Genomic DNA, 19330 nt, shown 5'->3' with positions numbered 1-19330 from the left:
GGGTGGGGGCGTGTGCGGGACTGTTTGGAGGTGCGCGAGAGGAGAGCGCTCCCCGGCGCGAGTCCGCGCGGGCTTTCACAGACACTCGTGCAGTACGCGCGTGTGCGTGCAGTTGCGGCAGCTGACATGGCAGCACCAGTGGAAGGTGCAGTTGCAGCGCTCGGTGACGCGCTGTGTGCGCGTGCGGTGGCCGCGGCCACAGCAGAGCAGCTCGCAGCCGTCCAGCGCGGGCGACGAGCTGTTGCAGGCGCGCCCCGCCGTGCCGGCTGTCCCCAGGCGTCCGCTGTACGTGCAGAAATTGGGCGATTTCTCAAAGTAGACGAGGTCGTGGGGGGAGGGCGGCTTGTGCGCGGGGTCTTCGGGCTCCAGGCGCAGCAGTTCTGCCCGCGAGGCGCGGTTGCTGCCGCGGTTGCCGTAGAGGACGCGCGAGGCGCCGTCGAATCGGTCGCGCAGCACGTCGCCCACGGCGCGCAGCGTGGGCAGCCGCATCCAGCACGTGCGCACCGTGCACGAGCCCGACATCCCGTGGCACTTGCACTCCTGGCGCATCTCGGAGAACACGGTCTGGGAGGAAGGCGGGGGGAGGGAAGGAAGGGTGTCCCAGGGTGGTCACAGCCAGAGCCACCATCCCAGATACCGCCCCCTCCCGGACCCTGCCAGGACCTCCGCAAAGGCGGAAGGGAAGAAGGGGAAGGGAGGCGCGAAATGTCGCGCAGAGATTTGGACACCAGGCACAACTCTGCTCCACGCCGGACAGTGGCCCCGGCCTCCAAGCCTCATTTTTTTTTTTCAGTGATTACAACGGAGGGGCTGTAGGCAATACATTCCACGGGTTGCATGACTCCTAACCTCTCCAGTTCTCCCCGCCCTCCGCCACTCTCTTCCATTCTCTGCCTTCCCTTCCAAACCTCCACCACCCTCTGGACGTCCTCTCCTGGTTCCCTGCCCCGACGCCTGGCCTCATCACCGTCCGTTACTGCCCAGATTCGAGGTCAGCCCCTGCTCGGGGCCTCGGAGATCCCTGCCACTCCGCTTCCAGGCAGAGCCCCCGAAGCGCGCTCACCGTGCGGCCCGCCTCGTTGTTGTGGAGGTTCATGAGGAAGCGCAGGTCCCGCCCCTTCTCCCCGGAGTCCACAAACTCCCTGCCGAAGAGGCGGCCGAAGTCGATGTTGTCGCTGCAGCCCCCCCAGTGCCAATCGGGGCCCCCAGGACCTCGCCGCCTGTAGTCGCACGTGCAGGACTCGATGGAGCCCTCTGAGCAGGAGCGTGCCACTGAATGCGTAACCCCGGCGGAGGTGATGGCGAAGATAAATGCAGTTTCTCGACAGCCTGTGAGGGAAGGGAGCGGGGATGAGCGAGGAGGTAACGCGGGGGTGCGGCCAGCCTCCTCTGTGGAGGGTTCGGGACCCTTGAGTCCGGTGCCCCGACTCCGCCCTTGGAGTCCTGGGAGCCAGGCGGCCGGCTGTGCTGGGAAGCTGGTCTCCTAGAGAAAGCACGTGTGTGGGCACGCAACCCTGTCCACGCTTGTCATCACGCGCTCCCGAGACTCAGAGCGCACTTGGCTCCTCAGTGGAAGTGGGGCAAGCTCCAGAGAGAGAAACCGAAAAGAGGGGAGCGGAAGAACTCTACACTGTCAAAATCTCTCCGCAGCCCAAACTTTCGGCCCGTGTCGGCGATGGGAGCCTTGCTGGGCTTGGAGGCGAGACACTCTCGCAGAGATCCGCTTCCCGGGCGCCTTTGAGAGGGGCCGGGAAAGCGGTGGCCAGCCAGCGTCCACGACCTAGGACTCGCTTTTGCTCAGGCAGTGGCGCAGAAAAGCTAAGCTCCGCGCCCAAGGTGCACGGCTTGAAAACGCTTGGTAGAACGAGTCTGGCCCAGAGCTGGCGCTGGGCGTGAAGCTCTTGGCGGGTTGATCATGTAACCCTGCGGGCGCCGGGGACATCTTCCCTGCGCTCGCCCGCCCCTGCCCTGCGGGTGACCCTGCGTTGCCCTGGTCCTGGAAACGTCGCTTTCCTGGGTACCCACCTCGGTTGACGATCTTGCCGAAGAGGTGGGGCCCCGAAGCCGTGGGACAGTTCCAGCGGCGGTTGCGGAACTGCCACTTGCACTCTCGCACCGCGCTCTGCAGCCCCCCGCTCACGCTGTGCAGGATCCCCGGGTTCTGGCGGATCAGCCTCCGCTGTTTGCGGCTCAGCAGCTGAAGACTGGGCTCGAGCACCAGTTGTAGACTCTTGGAGTCGGTCAGCAGGTTCGTGGAGGAGGCTACGTTCACGATGCCCCTGGTGAGATGCATGATAGGAGATCAAGCTCTGGAATGGGGACCTGCACCCTTATCAAAAAGGTCGTGTCTACCCCGCCCTCTTCCTGGGGCTATTTGCCTGAGAGAGCCGCAGGAGATCAGAAATGAGGTAAAGACTCGGCGCTCCCTGGCTCAGTAGTTTGAAAGGAACGGGCGCCCAGAGTTTTGTGCAGGGCCACTCGGGGCCCTGGGTCTGGGGACTGGACAGGGGAGGCATGGGAAACCTGAAGGCCAGATGTCCACCTTGGCTCTGAGAGACTGCTTCCGGGCAGCCTAGGCGAGGAAATCCTGGCCTGGAGTCCATGCCCACCCAAGGCGTGAAATGCATAGGAGTCCCACCCTCTTCTTGCCTCCTTTCTGAGCGCTGGCCTGGCCCTTCGCTTGCGGAGGCAGGGAAACCTGTGGTGTGGCTACCACCGTGAGTCTGCGTTTGGGACTCACGGACGAAGGGCGGTGCTAGATGGGAGTGGGCTCCCTGCCTGGAGTATCGTGGGCCGCCGCAGGCGGACCATTCACCCCACCTCATCAGAACTAGATTCTCTGGAGCACCTCCGCTCCAGAGCGCCCCTCGGTGTCTCGCAGCAAGTCAGTGCGGTGGAGGGAGCCTGTCTGCGCACGGATCCCAGAGCGTGGGAGCTGGCTGGGGCTGGCCCCTGGCTCTGTGCCCCGGCACCAGTGGCGACCCCGCACCAGCTCACTTACCACCATCGGCCACTGCTGTTGGCGGCCAGGGCTGCGGGCAGGGCGGCCAGCGCCAGCAACAGCGTAGCAGAAACCCAGCCGGGCAGCAGCGCCCAGTGCCCCATGGCCTGCCCGGCCTCGCCTGCTCTGTGCTGAAGTTGGGGCGGCTTTGGCTGCTGCCCGCGACGGTGGGACGGGATGCGGCGGTGGAGGCAGTGGCGAGAGTTCGCAGTCTGGCTCTAACAGCCCTGGGGGCGGGCGGCGGGCAGCATGGCTCGCGGTCCCAGCTGGTGGGCTGAGGCAGCCACGGCGGGCGGCACCGCCTCTTATAGTTGCGGCGCTGGCTGAAGTGACGATAGGAGGCTGCCCCGCCGGGCCGCACTGTGGCACCAGGGCGCACCGGTCAGGGGCGCAGACAATGGGCAGCGAGCGGGGCCGTGGCTCCCGCCCGTCTGAGGCGAGAGCTGACGGGCTGGCCGTCGGGGCTCACCCCCGCCCCCTGCCCGGTGGCTCCCGCCTCCGGGCCTGCACTGGCCGCCGACCCCTCCCCTTGGGACGCCCTCCCACGCGCGCCCGCCTCACTCCTCCTCGCGTCCGGAGCCCGTCGCGGACCAGCGTCCGCCAGGGGGCGCGGCGATAGTGTGCTACGTGGAGAGTCGGCCAGGAGCCCGGCCGCCTCGCCACCACCGGCCGTGGGGCTGTCCCCTCGACGTCAGCCCGGGCCTCCGCTGGCGTCCCCTCTCTCCCCACTCCTGAGTAGAGGAAGGCAAGGAAAGCTGTCGTTCTGGGCGGCGACTCCGGGGAGACTCCTCCTTCCCAGGAAACCCCCCCCCCCCCGACGGCTGGACAGGGAGGGATAAGCGGGAGTCTGAGGGTGCGGGTGGGGTCGTGAAATCCCGGGGGTGGGAGGGGTTGGGGGTGAGTTCACCAAACAGAGCCTGCCGTGGAGAGAAACCAACCAGGGACAGCAGCAGTCTGTGGGCTGGAAGGCATGCACAAGTGACTGTGTGTGTGTGTGTGTGTGTGTGTGTGTGTGTGTGTGTGTGTGTAAGTGGGACAATGCAAATGCGAATGCATATGCGAATGTGTGAGTGTGTCGAGAGGGTGTACACCCATGTGCGTCCTCATGTAGGGAAACTCCGTGTTTGGAGGAGGGATGTTAGGAACGTTTCCAAAGAATCTTGGAATTTAGCTCAGGTCAGAAGGGATCAATCGAGTCATCTTGTCACAGCCACCACCTGGAACAGTGCATCATCGATGTGTGGGGAAGGAGGTGGTAGCTACCGTCAGGAAAGACCCAGATGATTGACTGAGGGATAGAGTGTCTGGAACTGTGTGTGGAGATGGGTGGATGGGTGGATGAGTATGTGTGCGTGGGGAGATTAAATATGCATATATGTGTCACACTCGCCGTGTATACCTTGTGTCATCCTATGGTGCGTCACCCCGTGGCATGTGTCAACCCGTGCGCGTCACTAGGGGAGGGGCCTGAGCCGGCAACCTAGGCAGCATCAAGATGGACAAGGCCTGGAATGGCTGAGTCTCTGCGGATTAGGCTCAGGAAGGGCAGTGGAGTAGATGACAGGTGTGTGTCCGTGTGCAGGAGGGAGGGCTGGGAAGAGAAGAGCTGCTTGCTGAACTGAACCCAGAATAGAGAACTTGTGCCTCCACGCGTCTGTTTCTTTTTGGATTTTTCTGTTGAGTTTCTGTCTTCCTCCCAAACTCTGGCTCTTTCTACTCTTACACATTGAGATACCCAAATGCTTGCAAGCATCTCCTCCATTGTACACTTTTCTGTTTTCTCCCAGGGACTCCAACTCAGCTTCAAGGCTACCCTTGGCCTCCTATTGAGGATGTAGCTGCTGTTCCCTCTGTGGGGCATAGGGAGCACTGCCAGCCTGCTTATCATGCCCTCCCAGCCCACACAGATGGCCCCTGGAAGGAGGGAAGATCTCCTCCTTCATGTCTCTCCTCTCTCTCACTTCACAGAGGAAAAGGTAGATAAAGAAGTTGTCCAAGGTCCACACAGCTAATAAATGGGGGCACTTGGCTGGCTCAACCAGTAGAGCATGTGACTCTTGATTTTGGGATTGTAAGTCAGAGCCCGACGTTGGGTGTAGACATAGAAAATGAATAAATGGGGGGGCGCTTGGGTGGCTCAGTCGGTTAAGCATCGGACTTTTGGTTTCGGCTCAGGTCATGATCTCAGGGTCCTGAGATCGTGCCCTGTGTCGGCTCCATGTGCAGTGGGGAGTCTGCTTCTCCTCCTCTCTTCCCTCTCCCTCTGCCTCTCTCCCTGAGTGCATGCTCTCTCTCTAAAATAAATAAGTAAATAAATAATCTTTTTTTTAAATGAATAAATGGTAGAGCCAGATTAAAACTCAGATCGTTTTGTCTCAAAGCCCATGTTCTTTCCACCTTACGAGCTGTTTCTGAGTGTGCAGCAATAGCAAGCTTTGGGCCCGTCTCAAAATTGACAGATAAATAAAAATGATCTTTAGGATCTTTCTGTCTCCCTTTTGGATCTTCTCTTTTTCATCTCCCCCTCCTTCAGGGTACTTTCTAACTGAGTATGTACCCAGGTCTGATCTTGAAGAGTTCCAAGCCTCGGAAATAACCAGGTATCCCCTTCAAGGCAGGGAAATCACTCTAAGGAGTACATGTCTGATGAGTTTAAATAATCTTCCTGGAGCACTTCCCTTTTAAGTGAGATGTTGATTAACCCAAATGAAGCCTGAGGGAGGTTATTTTTGAGGGCAACATCCTTCCCAGGCCTATTGCCCCATCCACTCTACCTGGTCCCTCCAAGGCTTTGACCCTGAGGGAAAAAGTGTACTGGCCCAGCACCCTCCCCAGGTCCAAAAGCCAGTAACCTCTCCAGAGGGCACCCAGTAGGGATGGCTCAAGTAAATAGACAGTGATGGGCAGCTTGTCTGGGTCATGTCTTTTGGCCTATGGATTGATAAAACTCCATGGAGGCTGGAGATGCACTGGAAGACAGGAAGCCCTGTCTGTGGCCAGTGGTGACAAGCAGAGGTGGAAAGAAAGAAAAGAAGGAGCGAGTATCCTTTATTCCACCATTCCACCCACCAGGAGTAGTGGGGAAGAGCGGGAGGGGAGGTCTCTAATTCTGGGTCACACGGTGCGTGCTCTGGCCGAAATTTCTATTTAGATCAAATCATCACTCTGGGGGCGCCTGGGTGGCTCAGTCGGTTAGGCGTCTGCCTTTGGCTTGGTTCATGGTCTCAGGGTCCTGGGATGGAGTCCCGGGTTGGGCTCCCTGGTCAGCAGGGAGTCTGCTTGTGGCTCTGCTCCTCCCCCAACTTGTTCTCTCTCTCTCTCTCTCTCCCCGTCAAACAAATAAATAAAATCTTTAAAAAAAAATCATCACTCTGTCTGTTGTCCTCTGTTTCTTTCCTGCATCTTCAGTTTACCTCTGTACCAGATCATACCCATCCACATGCAAAATGCTGTAATATTTCCCATCTAAAACCGCCAAAGCGTCATTTGACTCCACATTACCTCCCAAGATTGTCCCGTTTCTCTGCTCTCTTTTACAGCAAAGCTCAAGAGGATTGCTTTAATCACTAGCACCAATTTCTTTTCTTTATTCTCTCTTTCCATCCTGATCACATCTTTGAACCTGCTATACCTCCTTATCAAAATCATCCATGACCTCTTGGTTGCTCTATGGTCAGTGCTTGGTTCTCATCCTAATCAACCTCCAAGGAACAGCAGCCAGAATTGAACGCTTTCTCCTTCTTGAAATACTTCCTCACTTGGGTTCTAGAACACCATTCCTACCTCACTAGCTGCTCACCTTCTCAGGCTTCTTATCTGGTTCCACCCTGTGTACCAATTTCTAAGCTTCAGAGTGTACCCCGATTCAAGCTGGACTTTCTTCTCAGTCTACACTCACTCTCTTGGTGAACTATCCAGTCTCATGCTCCCTAATTTATACCTCTGGCCCTGAACTCTGCACTTGCACATCTAACACTTGAATAAGCTAAAAATGTACCTGTTCAAAACTCGAACACATGATTCTTCCCCCTCCTAACCTGCTCTTTCTTTGGTCACCCCATCTCGGGAAGTGGCACCTCCATCCTTTCAGTTGCTCAGGACAAGAGTCTTAGGGTCATCCTTGATCCATCTGTTCTCTTGTACTCCGTGTCGAGTCCGTCAACAAATCCTGTCCTTCTGTCTTTAAAATATATGCAGACTCGGACCCATGCTCACCCCGCCGCTGCTACATCATTGGTCAGAGCCACCACCCCCTCTCTCTTGGATTACTGCACTAGCCTCCTGGTAGCTCTCCCCGCTCCTACCTTTGCCCCCCACAGTCTCTTCTCTACCCAGCAGCCAGAGCCATGCTTTCTAAAACCGAAGGCAGATCATTTCATTCCTCTGCTCAGAATTTTCCAAGGATTCCCCATCTCACTCAAGGAAAAAGGCGAAATCTTTACAGTGGCCTACATGACCCTATATGATCTGACCCTGCTCCTTCCTCGTCCCCGTCCCCCAACTTCACTGTCTACCACTCTCTCCCCTGTGGGTTCCTCCCTTTGGTCACACTGGCCGACTTGCTGATTCCCTGAACATACCAAGCAAGTTCCTGTCTCGGGATCCTTGCACCTGCTTTTCTGTGTTCTGGAATGTCCTTCCTCAGATATCTCCATGGGCTTGTTCCCTCACTTTCTTTTTCATCCCCCTATATAAGATGGAATTCTGCTACCTAGCTCCTTTACCTTCCTGTATTTTTCTATCACTTTTTTAAAAACAGTTCTTTTTTTAATATTTTATTTATTTATTCATGAGAGACGGAGAGAGAGAAGGAGAGAGAGAGAGAGAGAGAAGCAGAGGGAGAAGCAGGCTCCCAAGGAGCAGGGAGCCTGATGCGGGACTCGATCCAAGGACCCTGGGATCATGACCTGAGCCGAAGGCAGACGCTTAACCATCTGAGCCACCCAGGCGCCCTTTTTCTATCACTTTTGACCACGGATAACTTTAAAGGCTCGAAGTAGAAAATCAGTAGCAAACCACCTCTCTGGAATAGGAACAGGAGAGAGATGGCGGAGGGGAAAGGGGGCCTTACCTTGTTGTTGGGATGTGGGGAGGAGGCAGGAGACCAGGGCTGAGAGTTTGTGGGCAGAGGAGCCTACCTTCCTTTGAAGCACCAGCAGGCGGCACTGCCTCCTCGTGCTGGGAAGGCATCAGCCTCTGGTAGAGAAGGGGGCAAAATTGTCTACGGTAATCCCACAGATTTGTTGGGGCTAACTGCTCAAGTGTTGGGGGTTTCCCCGGGAGTCCAGTGCGGCCTGGCTGCAGACCCTTTGGTGCCTCCGGGTGGTGGCCTACGGTGCTGCAGCAGAAGGCGTGAGAGGCGGAGGGTGGGCAGCGCAGCTGAGCTCACCGCTGAGGGCGCATCCATCCCTCCTGGGCCTATAATTTGGGTTCCCCGAGCTTGGCCGCCCCTATCAGCGGCTCAGCAATAGATGAGTCACCCGGGACCCCGGGCCAAGGCAAACATGAGGGGAGGGGGAGGAGAAGGTTCCCAAGGCTTTGCTCTGCTTTAGCCACCGCCTCAATTGCTCGATCCCCCAATCTCCCGGGGGGGGCCCCACTCTTTTCTTTGACCCCCGCCCTCCAGGGCCCCAGTGATCTTCCCAGATTGTTCTTGCTACACCCTCCATCCCCATGATGGGAAGGCAGCCCTCCAGTCTTCTCATCGAGCGGAAGGGGGACCAGCTTGCTCCCACTCTCTCCCCAAAGTAATGACAGCCCCTCACTTTCCCCCTCCTGTCGTGGCCCCAACCCCTGTCAAGGTCTCTCTGGTTCCCGCCCCTCCCCTTTCCTGGAGCTGGCCGCGTGCTTGGGGTATTAGGCAATGGGTGTGTACCCACAGCCCTCTCCAGACCCCGCCTGCTCCACCACCCTTCAGCCGCCTGCGGGTCAGCGCTCAGGCCAGCCGGTCGGGCCAAGGGCACTGGGGGCCAGCTCAGGCCACCCAGTCTGCCTGCCTGTGGCCTCCTGTCCCAGAGCTGGGCTTCTGCGTGGAGAGGGAACAGGAGTGTGGGTCCTTGGATTTGGGACAGACCAGCGTGGGGAGCCCTGGAGTCACTGAGAAGTTGGAGTCTATGGTAATAGATCTGACCTTGGCCCTTCCTTGGCACCTGACTGTTCTATAGCCTGACAACGGTAGAATCAGAAGTAACAGTCGGAAACCCGAGGGAGGTCCAGAGACCCATGGAGAAATACAAATGCCCATGGGAGAAGAGGGGCATAGGAAACCTCATCCCCTTCCTCCAGGGACCTGGGTGGAGTCCCCAGCTGACATGCAGGAAGAAGGACAAAGACGCTGGCCAGGGTCACTGCATCCAGGTGTAAGGATGAAAGGTACTGAGATCCGGCTTACAGATTCCAGTGGCCTCAAAAGCCACACATGTTTTGGGTCTTGGTGTCTAAACAGGGAGGAGAGGCAGGAGTTCTAGGGCTATTTCTCTTCCTCCCCTGACCCCAGAGGTGAGAAAGCAAAGCAAAGCAACCCTCTCTGGTCAGAGCTGTCCAGTGTCAGGAACCATGGCACTTTTACCTCCTCAGGCCTGCTCCAGACCCGGCACATAAAGGTGGTTAGTAAGTAATATGCCAGCCGATGAAAAGTCACTGATCTCTCTCAGATTGCTCTGCCCCCCAGACAGCAGCGCCCCCTGCAGCATAGGGCAGGCCCTGCAGCAGGACAGGCTGGAGGCTGACTGCCCAGAAGAGCTGCAGGGCCACCACCAAGGAAGAGATGACTGTGGCTGTGGGTTTCGGGCCCCGTGGCTCTCCTTCCCCAGGGGGCCTGTCTCTGAGTCAACGTGCCAGCCTCGGGCGCGCGGGGCCAGTCGTGCCTTGGGCTGCGGTCTGGCAGGGGCGGGGGGGGGGCGGCTGGGAAGCCTGGGGCCCCTCTCTGGCAAAAATAGCCCGCAGTGGTTAGAGCTGGGAGGGTGAGTCAGGCAGGAGCGCAGTGGCGCCTAACCCCTTCACTGCCACTGGAGCTCCGTAAGGTGGTTTGCTCTGGTCTGTGCACCCCAAGATGCAGGCTCTTTCCCTGGCTATCCAGGTCTGAAAGCCTGGAGCAAGAATATGGGCCACTCGAAGTGCAGACCCGGGATCCCGGGATGGGCAGGAGAACTCTGCGGGCAAGGATGCCTATAAGCCAAGGGAAGCATAGGAGAAGGCTGGAGATCTTTGGGGCTACCCGAGTCTCTGCTAGGACCAAACTCTGAGGCCAAGTCTGACCCCTCCCAAGGGGCAGGCGCAGAGCTCAGAGGTGGGTGGAAGCCAAGCCACCCAGAAGGGAGCTTTTCCTGCTGGCTCTGAGTGCCCTGCGGCGCACTCTCGCTGAGGGCTCTACACAACATTGTCCAGGGAGGGAAGTTGAATCTCAGCTCCGTGTTCATCTTGTCAAAGGCACTCTCCAGCCATCCAGCTCTCAGTGGGGAAACTGAGGCAAAGAGCAATGACCACGTGGGACCAGGGTCCTGTCTCCCTAGTCTGGGTCACGTCACCCTCCTTGCAGACTTGGCTACCCAGAGCAGGTGAGGGGCACTCTGGTCACCACCCCCTTCAGTGGGGCCAAGCGTGAACCCAGGCGTCGGGGGAGAGGGTGTGTGTGTAGGCTGGGAGGAGGGGGAGCGCCTGCGCTCCCCGGGTCAAGGCGGGGGGTGCGAGGAGTGGGGTGGGGATGCCCGGGGCTCGGGGAGGGGCCGCAGCTCTGTCAGCCGCAGCAGAGCCGCTTGTGAGCTCGGCGTGAGTAGAGTAGAGCCGGAGCCCCCAGTTCTTTGCTAGACCACTCGCTAGCTTTCTCGATCGCTCCCTCCCTTCCTCCCTCCCTTCCTCCCGGCGGCTGCGGCGGCGCTGGGGAAGCAGCGAAGAGGAGTGGCCCTGCCCTGGAAGAATGCGGCTCTGCCGAGGGGGCAGAACCCGGCGCAGTCTCCGCACGGTTTGAGAAGCCCGAGCCCAGGCGACCCAATCGTGCCGGTGGCGACCCCGCACCAGAGCAGCTGGAGGTAATCGGAGCCGGGAAAGCAGGGAGAGCAGGGATGCGCACATGGGGCCAAGACAGGCACACGGGTAGTCAGACAGACAGACAGACAGACACGCATCCGCCCACTGGGGCACGGAGACAGAGAGAGAGAGCCAGGGATATTGGCAGAGATAAAGACAGCAAATAAAAGAATATCCCCAGATCAGAAGGGCAATGAACGCGAGAGCAAAGGGGTGGGGAATGAGCCTGGGACCCAAGGGGACCACACGGGCATCGCAGATGAGGGGGACACTGAAGTTAGGAAAAGTGGCAGAGGAGGAAGAGAACTCAGCCTGCGCCGCCGTCCTCTTCAGGCGGGAACCAGGTCCCCTCCCTGTCTGGTGCACCTGGAGCCTCCCCTCTCTCCCAACTGTGGAAAAAGTGGGTAGAGCAGGGTTGGGGGCCCATTCCTCCAGGTCTCTCACGGAGGCTGCCTGCCCTTGACGGCACCTGAAGGTGACCCTCCCCCACACCCCGCCGTCTGTAGGGGGTGCAGAACCCTCTTCCGAAACCGCCCCCTAGCCCTGAGAGCCAGGCTCTGGTGGGCGAGGGAAGCCAGTTGTGGGGTCCTCAAAGAGGGAGCGGGGGGGGGCAAGATGGTGGAGTGGTGTTTGTGAGTCAGTACGTCTGCGTTTGCACGTGAGTGTGTCTGTGTGCCAGGCACTGTGTCTGTCTGGGTCCAGCTCCAGGGGCTCTTGCATAAGTCCCTGCTGCGGTGCCCAGACCCTTCCTCCAGGGTCCAGGGACAGGGGTGATTCTTACTGTTTTGCTTGGGGAGGGATGAGAAGGGTCACTGGGGTGGCACTGGTGAGTTAGGAATCCTTGGTTGCGGGCGGGGGGCAGCCCACCCTATTCCAAAGCCCCCAAGTCTCCCTGTCCCGCAGGCCCTGATCGATCTGCCCACCGGGGCCTTAGGGCCCGGGCTTCGACATGCGGGAGGAGCCCCGGCCGCGGCCTCCGCCCTCGGGCTTCACGGGTCTCCTGTTCCTGGCGTTGTGCAGTCGGTGAGCAGCTCCCCCCTGTCACCCAGCCCACGAGAGAAAGCCCTAGGCTGAAAGCACCGACCCAGGACGGGAGGAGTCGGAGGGGGCGCGAGGCCTGGACCACAGACCCCGCAAAGCCTTCTGCGTTCCCAGGGCCCTCAGCAATGAGATTCTGGGCCTGAAGCTGCCCGGCGAGCCGCCGCTGACCGCCAACACTGTATGCTTGACGCTGTCGGGCCTGAGCAAGCGGCAGCTGGGCCTCTGCCTGCGTAGCCCCGACGTGACGGCATCCGCGCTTCAGGGCCTGCACATCGCGGTCCACGAGTGTCAGCACCAGCTGCGCGACCAGCGCTGGAACTGCTCGGCGCTCGAGGGCGGCGGCCGCCTGCCGCACCACAGCGCCATCCTCAAGCGCGGTGAGCCGGGCCAGGCGGGTCTGCACCGGGGGGCTGGGGCTGGGGGGGCAGGCCGAGGCGAGCGGAGGCGGGAAGGGACCGGTTCGCGACTCCGGGAGGGGCCTCTCTCCGGGAATTCCCCCCCACCCCACCCCCGGGAGCCACAGAGCTGCGCCTGGCCACCCGTCTGGGCCCCTGCGCCTCACTTCCACCTGCGTGCTGCCGGCAAAGCAGCTGAGTCTTGCTATCCTACCCTAGGGCCCCCCTTGCCTGCCTCCACCAGGCTCGATCTGGGTTGCACCTGTGAGCAAGAGATGCCCCCAGCCCTGGAAGCTTCAAACGCCCCCCCATTCCCTCCCCCAATATCCTCCCCCCTCCCTCTCCCCAGACAAGCCCAGGCTGGTGTCCCCAGAGCCTCAGCGGGGGTGGGGTGACGCCCCCAACCGTTTAAGGGTTAAACCTACTCCCCTAATTGCTGGGGTTCCCAGGAGCAGAGGCTGGGAACAAAGACCCTGATGGCTTTGAAGCTGGGGAGCAGCCCCCTCCTCTGTGCTGTGGGGGCCCCAGGTGGCTCTCACCTGAGCAGGTGAGGAACGGCTGGAGGGGCGAAGAACAGGTCACTGCTGGTCTGGTCTGGGAGGTATGGTCTGGAAGGCATCGTTGCCTCTTGCCAGGCCATGCCCGTGTTTCCTCCCTGGAGGAGTAAAGATCCATTCTGGGCTCAGCTCGAGGGTGGGGGCAGTACTTCAGGGACTACGGGGTTAATAGGCAGCTGCCATCTGCGGGGGAATTCCCAAGACGTGTGCAAACAGCTTCACCCCGGAGGGCTGAGGTTGGGGGGGATTGGGAGGCTGGGCCAGAAGCCCTGCATCCTGGGGTGGGAGAGGCTTGGCCCCTAAAGAGGAGCTGTCTCTCATCCTCTCAGGGCTCAAGAGAGCCCCTACCTAAAAGGAAGTGAGGGACCCCCTCCTTCTCTAGAGGGCCGGGTGTAGGGAAAGGCGTTAATACCCAAATGAGAAGCATGGGAAAGGCTTGTCATCTTGAGCCTCTGTGACCCCCAAAACATAACAAAGAAGCCAACATTTTAAGAGGGCCTCAGGGAAAATCACCCCCCACCCCTTTCCCCCTCCCAGCATTTTATAGAGTAATAGCAGGTTAGGATAAACATAAAGGGCAGTCTTAAAGGGCAAATATAAAACTAGAAAGTGGAAAGGGGAAGGATAGCTCCACAGCTCCAGTGCTTTGCGGGTGTTGGGGTGGTGGAGGAAGTTTGGTTAAAGGGCCCTAAAGAAAAAAGAAAAAAGAAAAAAAAAGAACACGAAAGTCTCAGCTTCCACCCCACCACCCAAGCTCCCTGCTGGGCTGGGGAATTTTAAAGCTTTCAGATGTAGAACTCAGTGATCACTTCTTCAAAGACCTCGGGGACTCCCTCTCAGTCACCTGCCAACCTCAAGGGTCTTGCCCTCCAGCTAGCTCTTTCATCTGCACCCACAAATCCCAGACTTACAGAACGAGGATGGGCCTCAGAGATCATCTCAGTCCAGCTCCTCCCTTAATAAATGAGGAAACTGAGGCTTCGTGCTTCCGTTCCCTTCCTTCTCCGTGACTTTCTCCCAAATTACGCAGCTGGTAAATGACAGGGTCAGGATTCAGCTAGGAATTCCTGGAATTGAAGGGTGGCTGCTTATTTCCTCCCACTTCCCTACTCCAGCTGCCTGTCAACCTTATCCCCCATCACACCCTTTTTATCCCCAGGTTTCCGTGAGAGTGCTTTTTCCTTCTCCATGCTGGCAGCAGGGGTCATGCACGCGGTCGCCACGGCCTGCAGCCTGGGCAGGCTAGTGAGCTGCAGCTGCGGCTGGAAGGGCAGTGGTGAGCAGGACCGGCTGAGGGCCAAGCTGCTGCAGCTGCAGGCTCTGTCCCGGGGCAAGAGTTTCCCCCACTCCCTGCCCAGCCCTGGCCCCGGCTCAGGCCCCAGCCCTGGCCCCCAGGACACATGGGAATGGGGTGGCTGTAACCATGACATGGACTTTGGAGAGAAGTTCTCTCGGGATTTCTTGGATTCCAGGGAAGCTCCCCGGGACATCCAGGCAAGAATGCGAATCCACAACAACAGGGTGGGGCGACAGGTATGTGTGTCCGACTTGTCCTGGGTCTCCTTAGCTTTTGAGGCCTGGCTGGAGTTGGAGAGGCCGAGCAGAGTAAAGAGGATGCGATGTGGTGGGGGATGGCCGCTCACCATCTGGATGACCTCAAGCAAGTCACTTACCCTCCGTTCTGCATCTGTAAAAAGAGTCTAACGATACCTACCTTAAGATGTCATTAAGAGTGAGCTATTAAATAGGGCACTGGGCAGAGCGCCTAGTCCTTGGCAGGTGCTCATTACATGGTAGCTAGTATCACAGCTGCCTTCCTACAGAAGCGGGGCTCATTTTAGTGCTCACTCTGCAAAGAGCACTGGACTGCGAGTCAGGACAACTGGAGTTTAGTTCTGTTAGCAGCTAGTTATCGAAGCTGAGTCTCTCTTACCGGCTAGTGATTAAAGATGGGCGGATCACTCTGCTCTGGCCTCAGTCCTCAAACCAGAAGATGAGGGAATTGAGCTCTTAGCCAGCCCTGCAGTGCCCTTTCTCTTCTGATATTCCATGGTCATTCTTGCCTCTATGTCTCCCTCCCTGTGCTCTCTGTTCCCTCCCCTCTGCTGCGACCCTGTGCTCTGCCCCTGTGCTGCCCCCCTTCACCTCTGCCCCCCCCCCACCCAATGCTCTAGGTGGTAAATGAAAACCTGAAGCGGAAATGCAAGTGCCACGGCACATCGGGTAGCTGTCAGTTCAAGACGTGCTGGAGGGCGACCCCAGACTTCCGGGCAGTGGGGGCAGCGTTGAGGGAGCGGCTGGGCCGGGCCATCTTCATCGACACCCACAACCGCAACTCCGGAGCCTTCCAACCCCGCCTGCGTCCCCGTCGCCTCTCGGGAGAGCTGGTTTACTTTGAGAAGTCCCCCGACTTCTGTGAGCGAGACCCTGCGGTGGGCTCCCCTGGCACTCGGGGCCGGGCCTGCAACAAGACCAGCCGTCTGCTGGACGGCTGCAGCAGCCTGTGCTGCGGCCGTGGGCACAACGTGCTCCGGCAGACGCGAGTGGAGCGCTGTCACTGCCGCTTCCACTGGTGCTGCTATGTGCTGTGTGACGAGTGTAAGGTCACCGAGTGGGTCAACGTGTGTAAGTGAGGGGCGGCTTCACCTGGCCCGCGGGGCCGGGGCCGGTGGGGAGTGGGCGCGCCTCCTCGGCCCTTTGCTCTCATTTCTGTCCAGGGGCAATCTTGGCTCCTGGCAGCAGCTTTGGGGGCGTGGGGGGGTCAGGCCGAGTCCGCGATGTGCAGCCTTCTCCCCCACCATAGGGGGGCCTGGGAGGGAAAGCTGTCACCCCCTCTTCTGCTCCAGAAACACCTGAAATGAACTAAGTTGACATGCACTGTATTGCCTCCCTGTCCCCAGCCCTGGGGTCCCTTTAGCTCTGGTTCATACACCTTCTGGCTGGGGTGTCCCTGTAGTTTGACCACGCCTCTCCTTTGAGGGATAGCCCCAGGCCTTGTGTGGAGCCATAAGACCTGTATCCAGGGAGACCGCTCGTTCCTATCTGCTGTTCCCTAACTCCTCTACAGCAGCCTGGGCCCCTTCTTGTGGGGGAATAGGAGACAGTGGTAGAGAGGTTTTTCCTGGGGAAGGGAAGGGGGCTCTCCCTAGAGTCTTCAGAGAGTTGTTTGTCTAGGCCCTTAGGGAAACTAAGTCCCCCCCCAATTCAGATGTTAAAGGGAACCCTCCAAAGGAAGAGTTTTATCTAAAACTCTCTGAGCCTCTTATTTGTTGTTAGCAGGAGGGATGGGAATGAATAATTTATTGTACTGAGACTTGTTCTTGGTTTCCGTTTGTAACTAAAATAAATTAAACTACTGGACCAGTGGATGCAGGTGGTTATATTTCTGCCCACACTTGGGATCCCAGTCCATCGCTTCTTTTCCAGGTGAATTCTACCCTCATACACCCAATGAGTATGTGTATCCTGCCTGGGTTCCACAAAGGATTTGAAATGGTCCTCACTGATTTAGTTGGCAACTTTCAGTGTGAAAAACCAGGGGGTACTTCTAGGTAGAGGGGGGCTAGATATCCAAACATAGGCCCAATTTACCTTTTTTTTTTTTAAGATTTTATTTATTTGACAGAGACACAGCGAGAGAGGGAACACAAGCAGGGGGAGTGGGAGAGGGAGAAGCAGGCTTCCCGCGGAGCAGAGCCTGATGTGGGGCTCGATCCCAGGACCCTGGGATCATTACCTGAGCTGAAGGCAGACACTTAATGACTGAGCCACCCAGGCGCCCCTACCCAATTTACTTTTTATGTGCTTCAACTCCAGACTTCACCTTGACCCTTGTCCTAGAACAGGGGTTGGCATTTTTTTTTTCCTGCAGAGGGCTTGATAGCAAGTATATCAAACATCTGTGCATAACTTTTGATTCCCCCAAAACTTAATTACTTATAGCCTACCGTTGACTGGAAGCCTTACCAATAATAGAAACAGTCGATTAACAGATTAACACATACTTTGTATGCTACGTGTTTTATATACTGTGTTCTTGCAATAAAATAGAGAAAAGAAAATGTTATTAAGAAAATCATAAGGAAGATAAAATACATTTACATTAGGTATTTACTAAAAAAAAAAAATCTGTGTATTAAGTGAACCTACACAGTTCAAACCTATGTCATTCAAGGGTCAGCTGTATTAGGCTTGTGGGATTTGTCGCAACTACTCAACTCTGCTATAATTACTCAAGTCTGTTGTTGTGAATCAAAAAGTAGCCACAGACCACACATAAACAAATGGGTGTGGCTGTGTCCAATAAGGCTTAATTCACAAAAATGGGACTGCAGATGAGATTAGGCTCTCTGGCTGTACTTGGTTAACCCTTGCCCTACACCATGGTTACCTCTGTTCCGGAGATTTCATGTCCTGAACGCATCTCAACATTAAGCCTGGACCCAAAAGTGCAGGTGCTTTTCTTTATGGCTCCAAGTCAGAGAACTTGGGAGGTAGATATAAGACTAATGGGAAACATATAAAAGAGATTCCAGTGCTTGAAAAGGGAGTGTTTTGCTCTGGAAACCAGCAAAACCAGCATGCTTTCCTATTGAATTATTTGCATGTGTATTGTGTTCTTCCTTATTCAGAGCTCTTCTGCATTTAATCTTAATAAAATAATTCCTTTCTCTTTCAGGACATAACCAAAACTAGAGAAAACAGATTTTTTACAGTTACAATCTGTCCATTCCTAACTCAGTATCTTTGAAAACAAACCATTATCATTCAATTCAGAAAAGGGATAGGCATCACACATTCAGAACTTTACAAGTGACTAAATGTTTGTGGGGTTGCAAGATGCTGCCTCTAACAGATCATCTCTTTGGCTGGGGAATGTAGAAATGGTTTTCTCTATTTCTCTAGGCAATAGATATGTCTGCTACCCAAATTACCCTCAAATTTAGGTGATCTTGCTACTCAGGTAGCAAGGGCATTTTGAGGAATGTTGGGTTAGGCTAGTACTTTATGACAAAATTTTATGTCCTGAATTTCCACCTGAGAATCCTGGGCTTGGAAACTTGATGGAAGCAGGAAGACATCTCATCCTTACCTTAGTCACTGACTGAACCTGGTGTGTATGGGGGTGTCGGGCAGAGAGGGGATGCAGGTAGAATGGGCATAGGAGAGAAAATAATGATAAGGAACAACCAGAATGGGAATTTCTCACACTTAGAAAGAGGGAGGAGAATCTCCAATGGTATTACAGCAAGAATATTTCGGCTTTTTCCTGTTTCCTTCCTCTGTATTCTCTTTGGCTCCCTCTCTTTCTTTCTCTTTCGTCAGGCACACTCTGTGGCAAACTTAAGCCCCAAACCACAACCTTGAGAAATTCCAAATGGATTTTGTCAGCATGGCCAACACCCCCCCACCCCTGCTCCCGGCACACGCACTGGGCTCAGACCCAGGCCTGGGGTCAGTGACTGAGAGTGGGAGTGTGCAACCCACAGAGCGGGTGGCTACAATTTCAGCTTTCACTTAGCTCCACTGGCTGTCAGAGGGAGGGAGAAAGACTGATGAACTCTAAGTCAGGCCTCTAGGCCTCCTTCAGCTCTGGATGAGCTCTTTTCCCTTAGCCTTTCAAGTGGTTGGGAAGCTGGGGAGTGGCAGTGGCTGGCTGATTGCCAGCTAGGCAGCACCCCCTCCTATCTCTGCTCCTGTTTGGTCCATGGGAAGCGCCCACTGATGCTGCAGCAGGCTCCAGACTCCAGACAGGGAAGGACAGAAAGCCTGGGAGATTCTCCAGTCCCATTCATCAGTTATTTTATTTTAATTATTTGAGAGAGAGAGTGAGCATGGGTGGGGGCAGCGATGGGGCAGAGGAGAGGGAGAAGCAGACTCTCCGCTGAGCAGGGAGCCTGACAGATGTGGGGCTCCATCCCAGGACCCCAGGATCATGAGAGTCTAGAGCCGAAGGCAGACACTTAACCCACTGAGCCCCGCATCCATCAGTTCTGACTCAAATGTCATGGTACTTGCTGCTAACCATATTAGGCTGTCACCATTTCCATCCTTCCTAACACCCGGGACCCATCCTTGAGAGTATGTGAAGTCTCTGGCAGGAACACTGAATTTCTATCTCCTGTCAGAATCTCAAAAGGCATGTTGGTGTGGTTGGGGCACTAGTGAAGGGCGGAGGTGCAAAGCATAATTTTGGTGGTTGGTGTGGGGGCATAACTTGGTGGGGTGAAAATTTTAGGAAAAGAAATGGAAAGAGTAGTCATGTGGAACTATCACAGGGCCTGATCCAAGAGTCTGCAATAAAACTGAAG

General features: G+C 56.8%; 2 protein-coding genes across 2 annotated transcripts; one reads left to right on the top strand and one right to left on the bottom strand.

The window, feature by feature from the left end:
• Positions 1-75: 75 nt before the first annotated feature.
• On the bottom strand, positions 76-3105 carry WNT1 (Wnt family member 1). The gene is made up of 4 exons (XM_028125416.1): positions 3002-3105; positions 2026-2279; positions 1064-1329; positions 76-564 (listed from the first exon to the last, which is right to left on the bottom strand). The coding sequence occupies exons 1-4, from the start codon at positions 3103-3105 to the stop codon at positions 76-78; spliced, it is 1113 nt and encodes a 370-aa protein (XP_027981217.1).
• A 7760-nt stretch (positions 3106-10865) lies between these two features.
• Positions 10866-16310, top strand: WNT10B (Wnt family member 10B). Its single transcript, XM_028125672.1, has 5 exons — positions 10866-11028; positions 11930-12049; positions 12182-12444; positions 14179-14552; positions 15194-16310. The coding sequence occupies exons 2-5, from the start codon at positions 11976-11978 to the stop codon at positions 15650-15652; spliced, it is 1170 nt and encodes a 389-aa protein (XP_027981473.1). The 5' UTR covers positions 10866-11028; positions 11930-11975; the 3' UTR covers positions 15653-16310.
• Positions 16311-19330: the final 3020 nt, after the last annotated feature.

Source organism: Eumetopias jubatus, unplaced genomic scaffold, assembly GCF_037043125.1.
Source record: "Eumetopias jubatus isolate StellerSeaLion01/CBP00866 unplaced genomic scaffold, mEumJub1_p1.0 scaffold_8, whole genome shotgun sequence".
In the NCBI taxonomy this organism is placed as follows: Eukaryota; Metazoa; Chordata; class Mammalia; order Carnivora; family Otariidae; genus Eumetopias; species Eumetopias jubatus.
The sequence above is the reverse complement of the archived record's forward strand: the minus strand, read 5'-3'. Positions and strand labels throughout refer to the sequence as shown.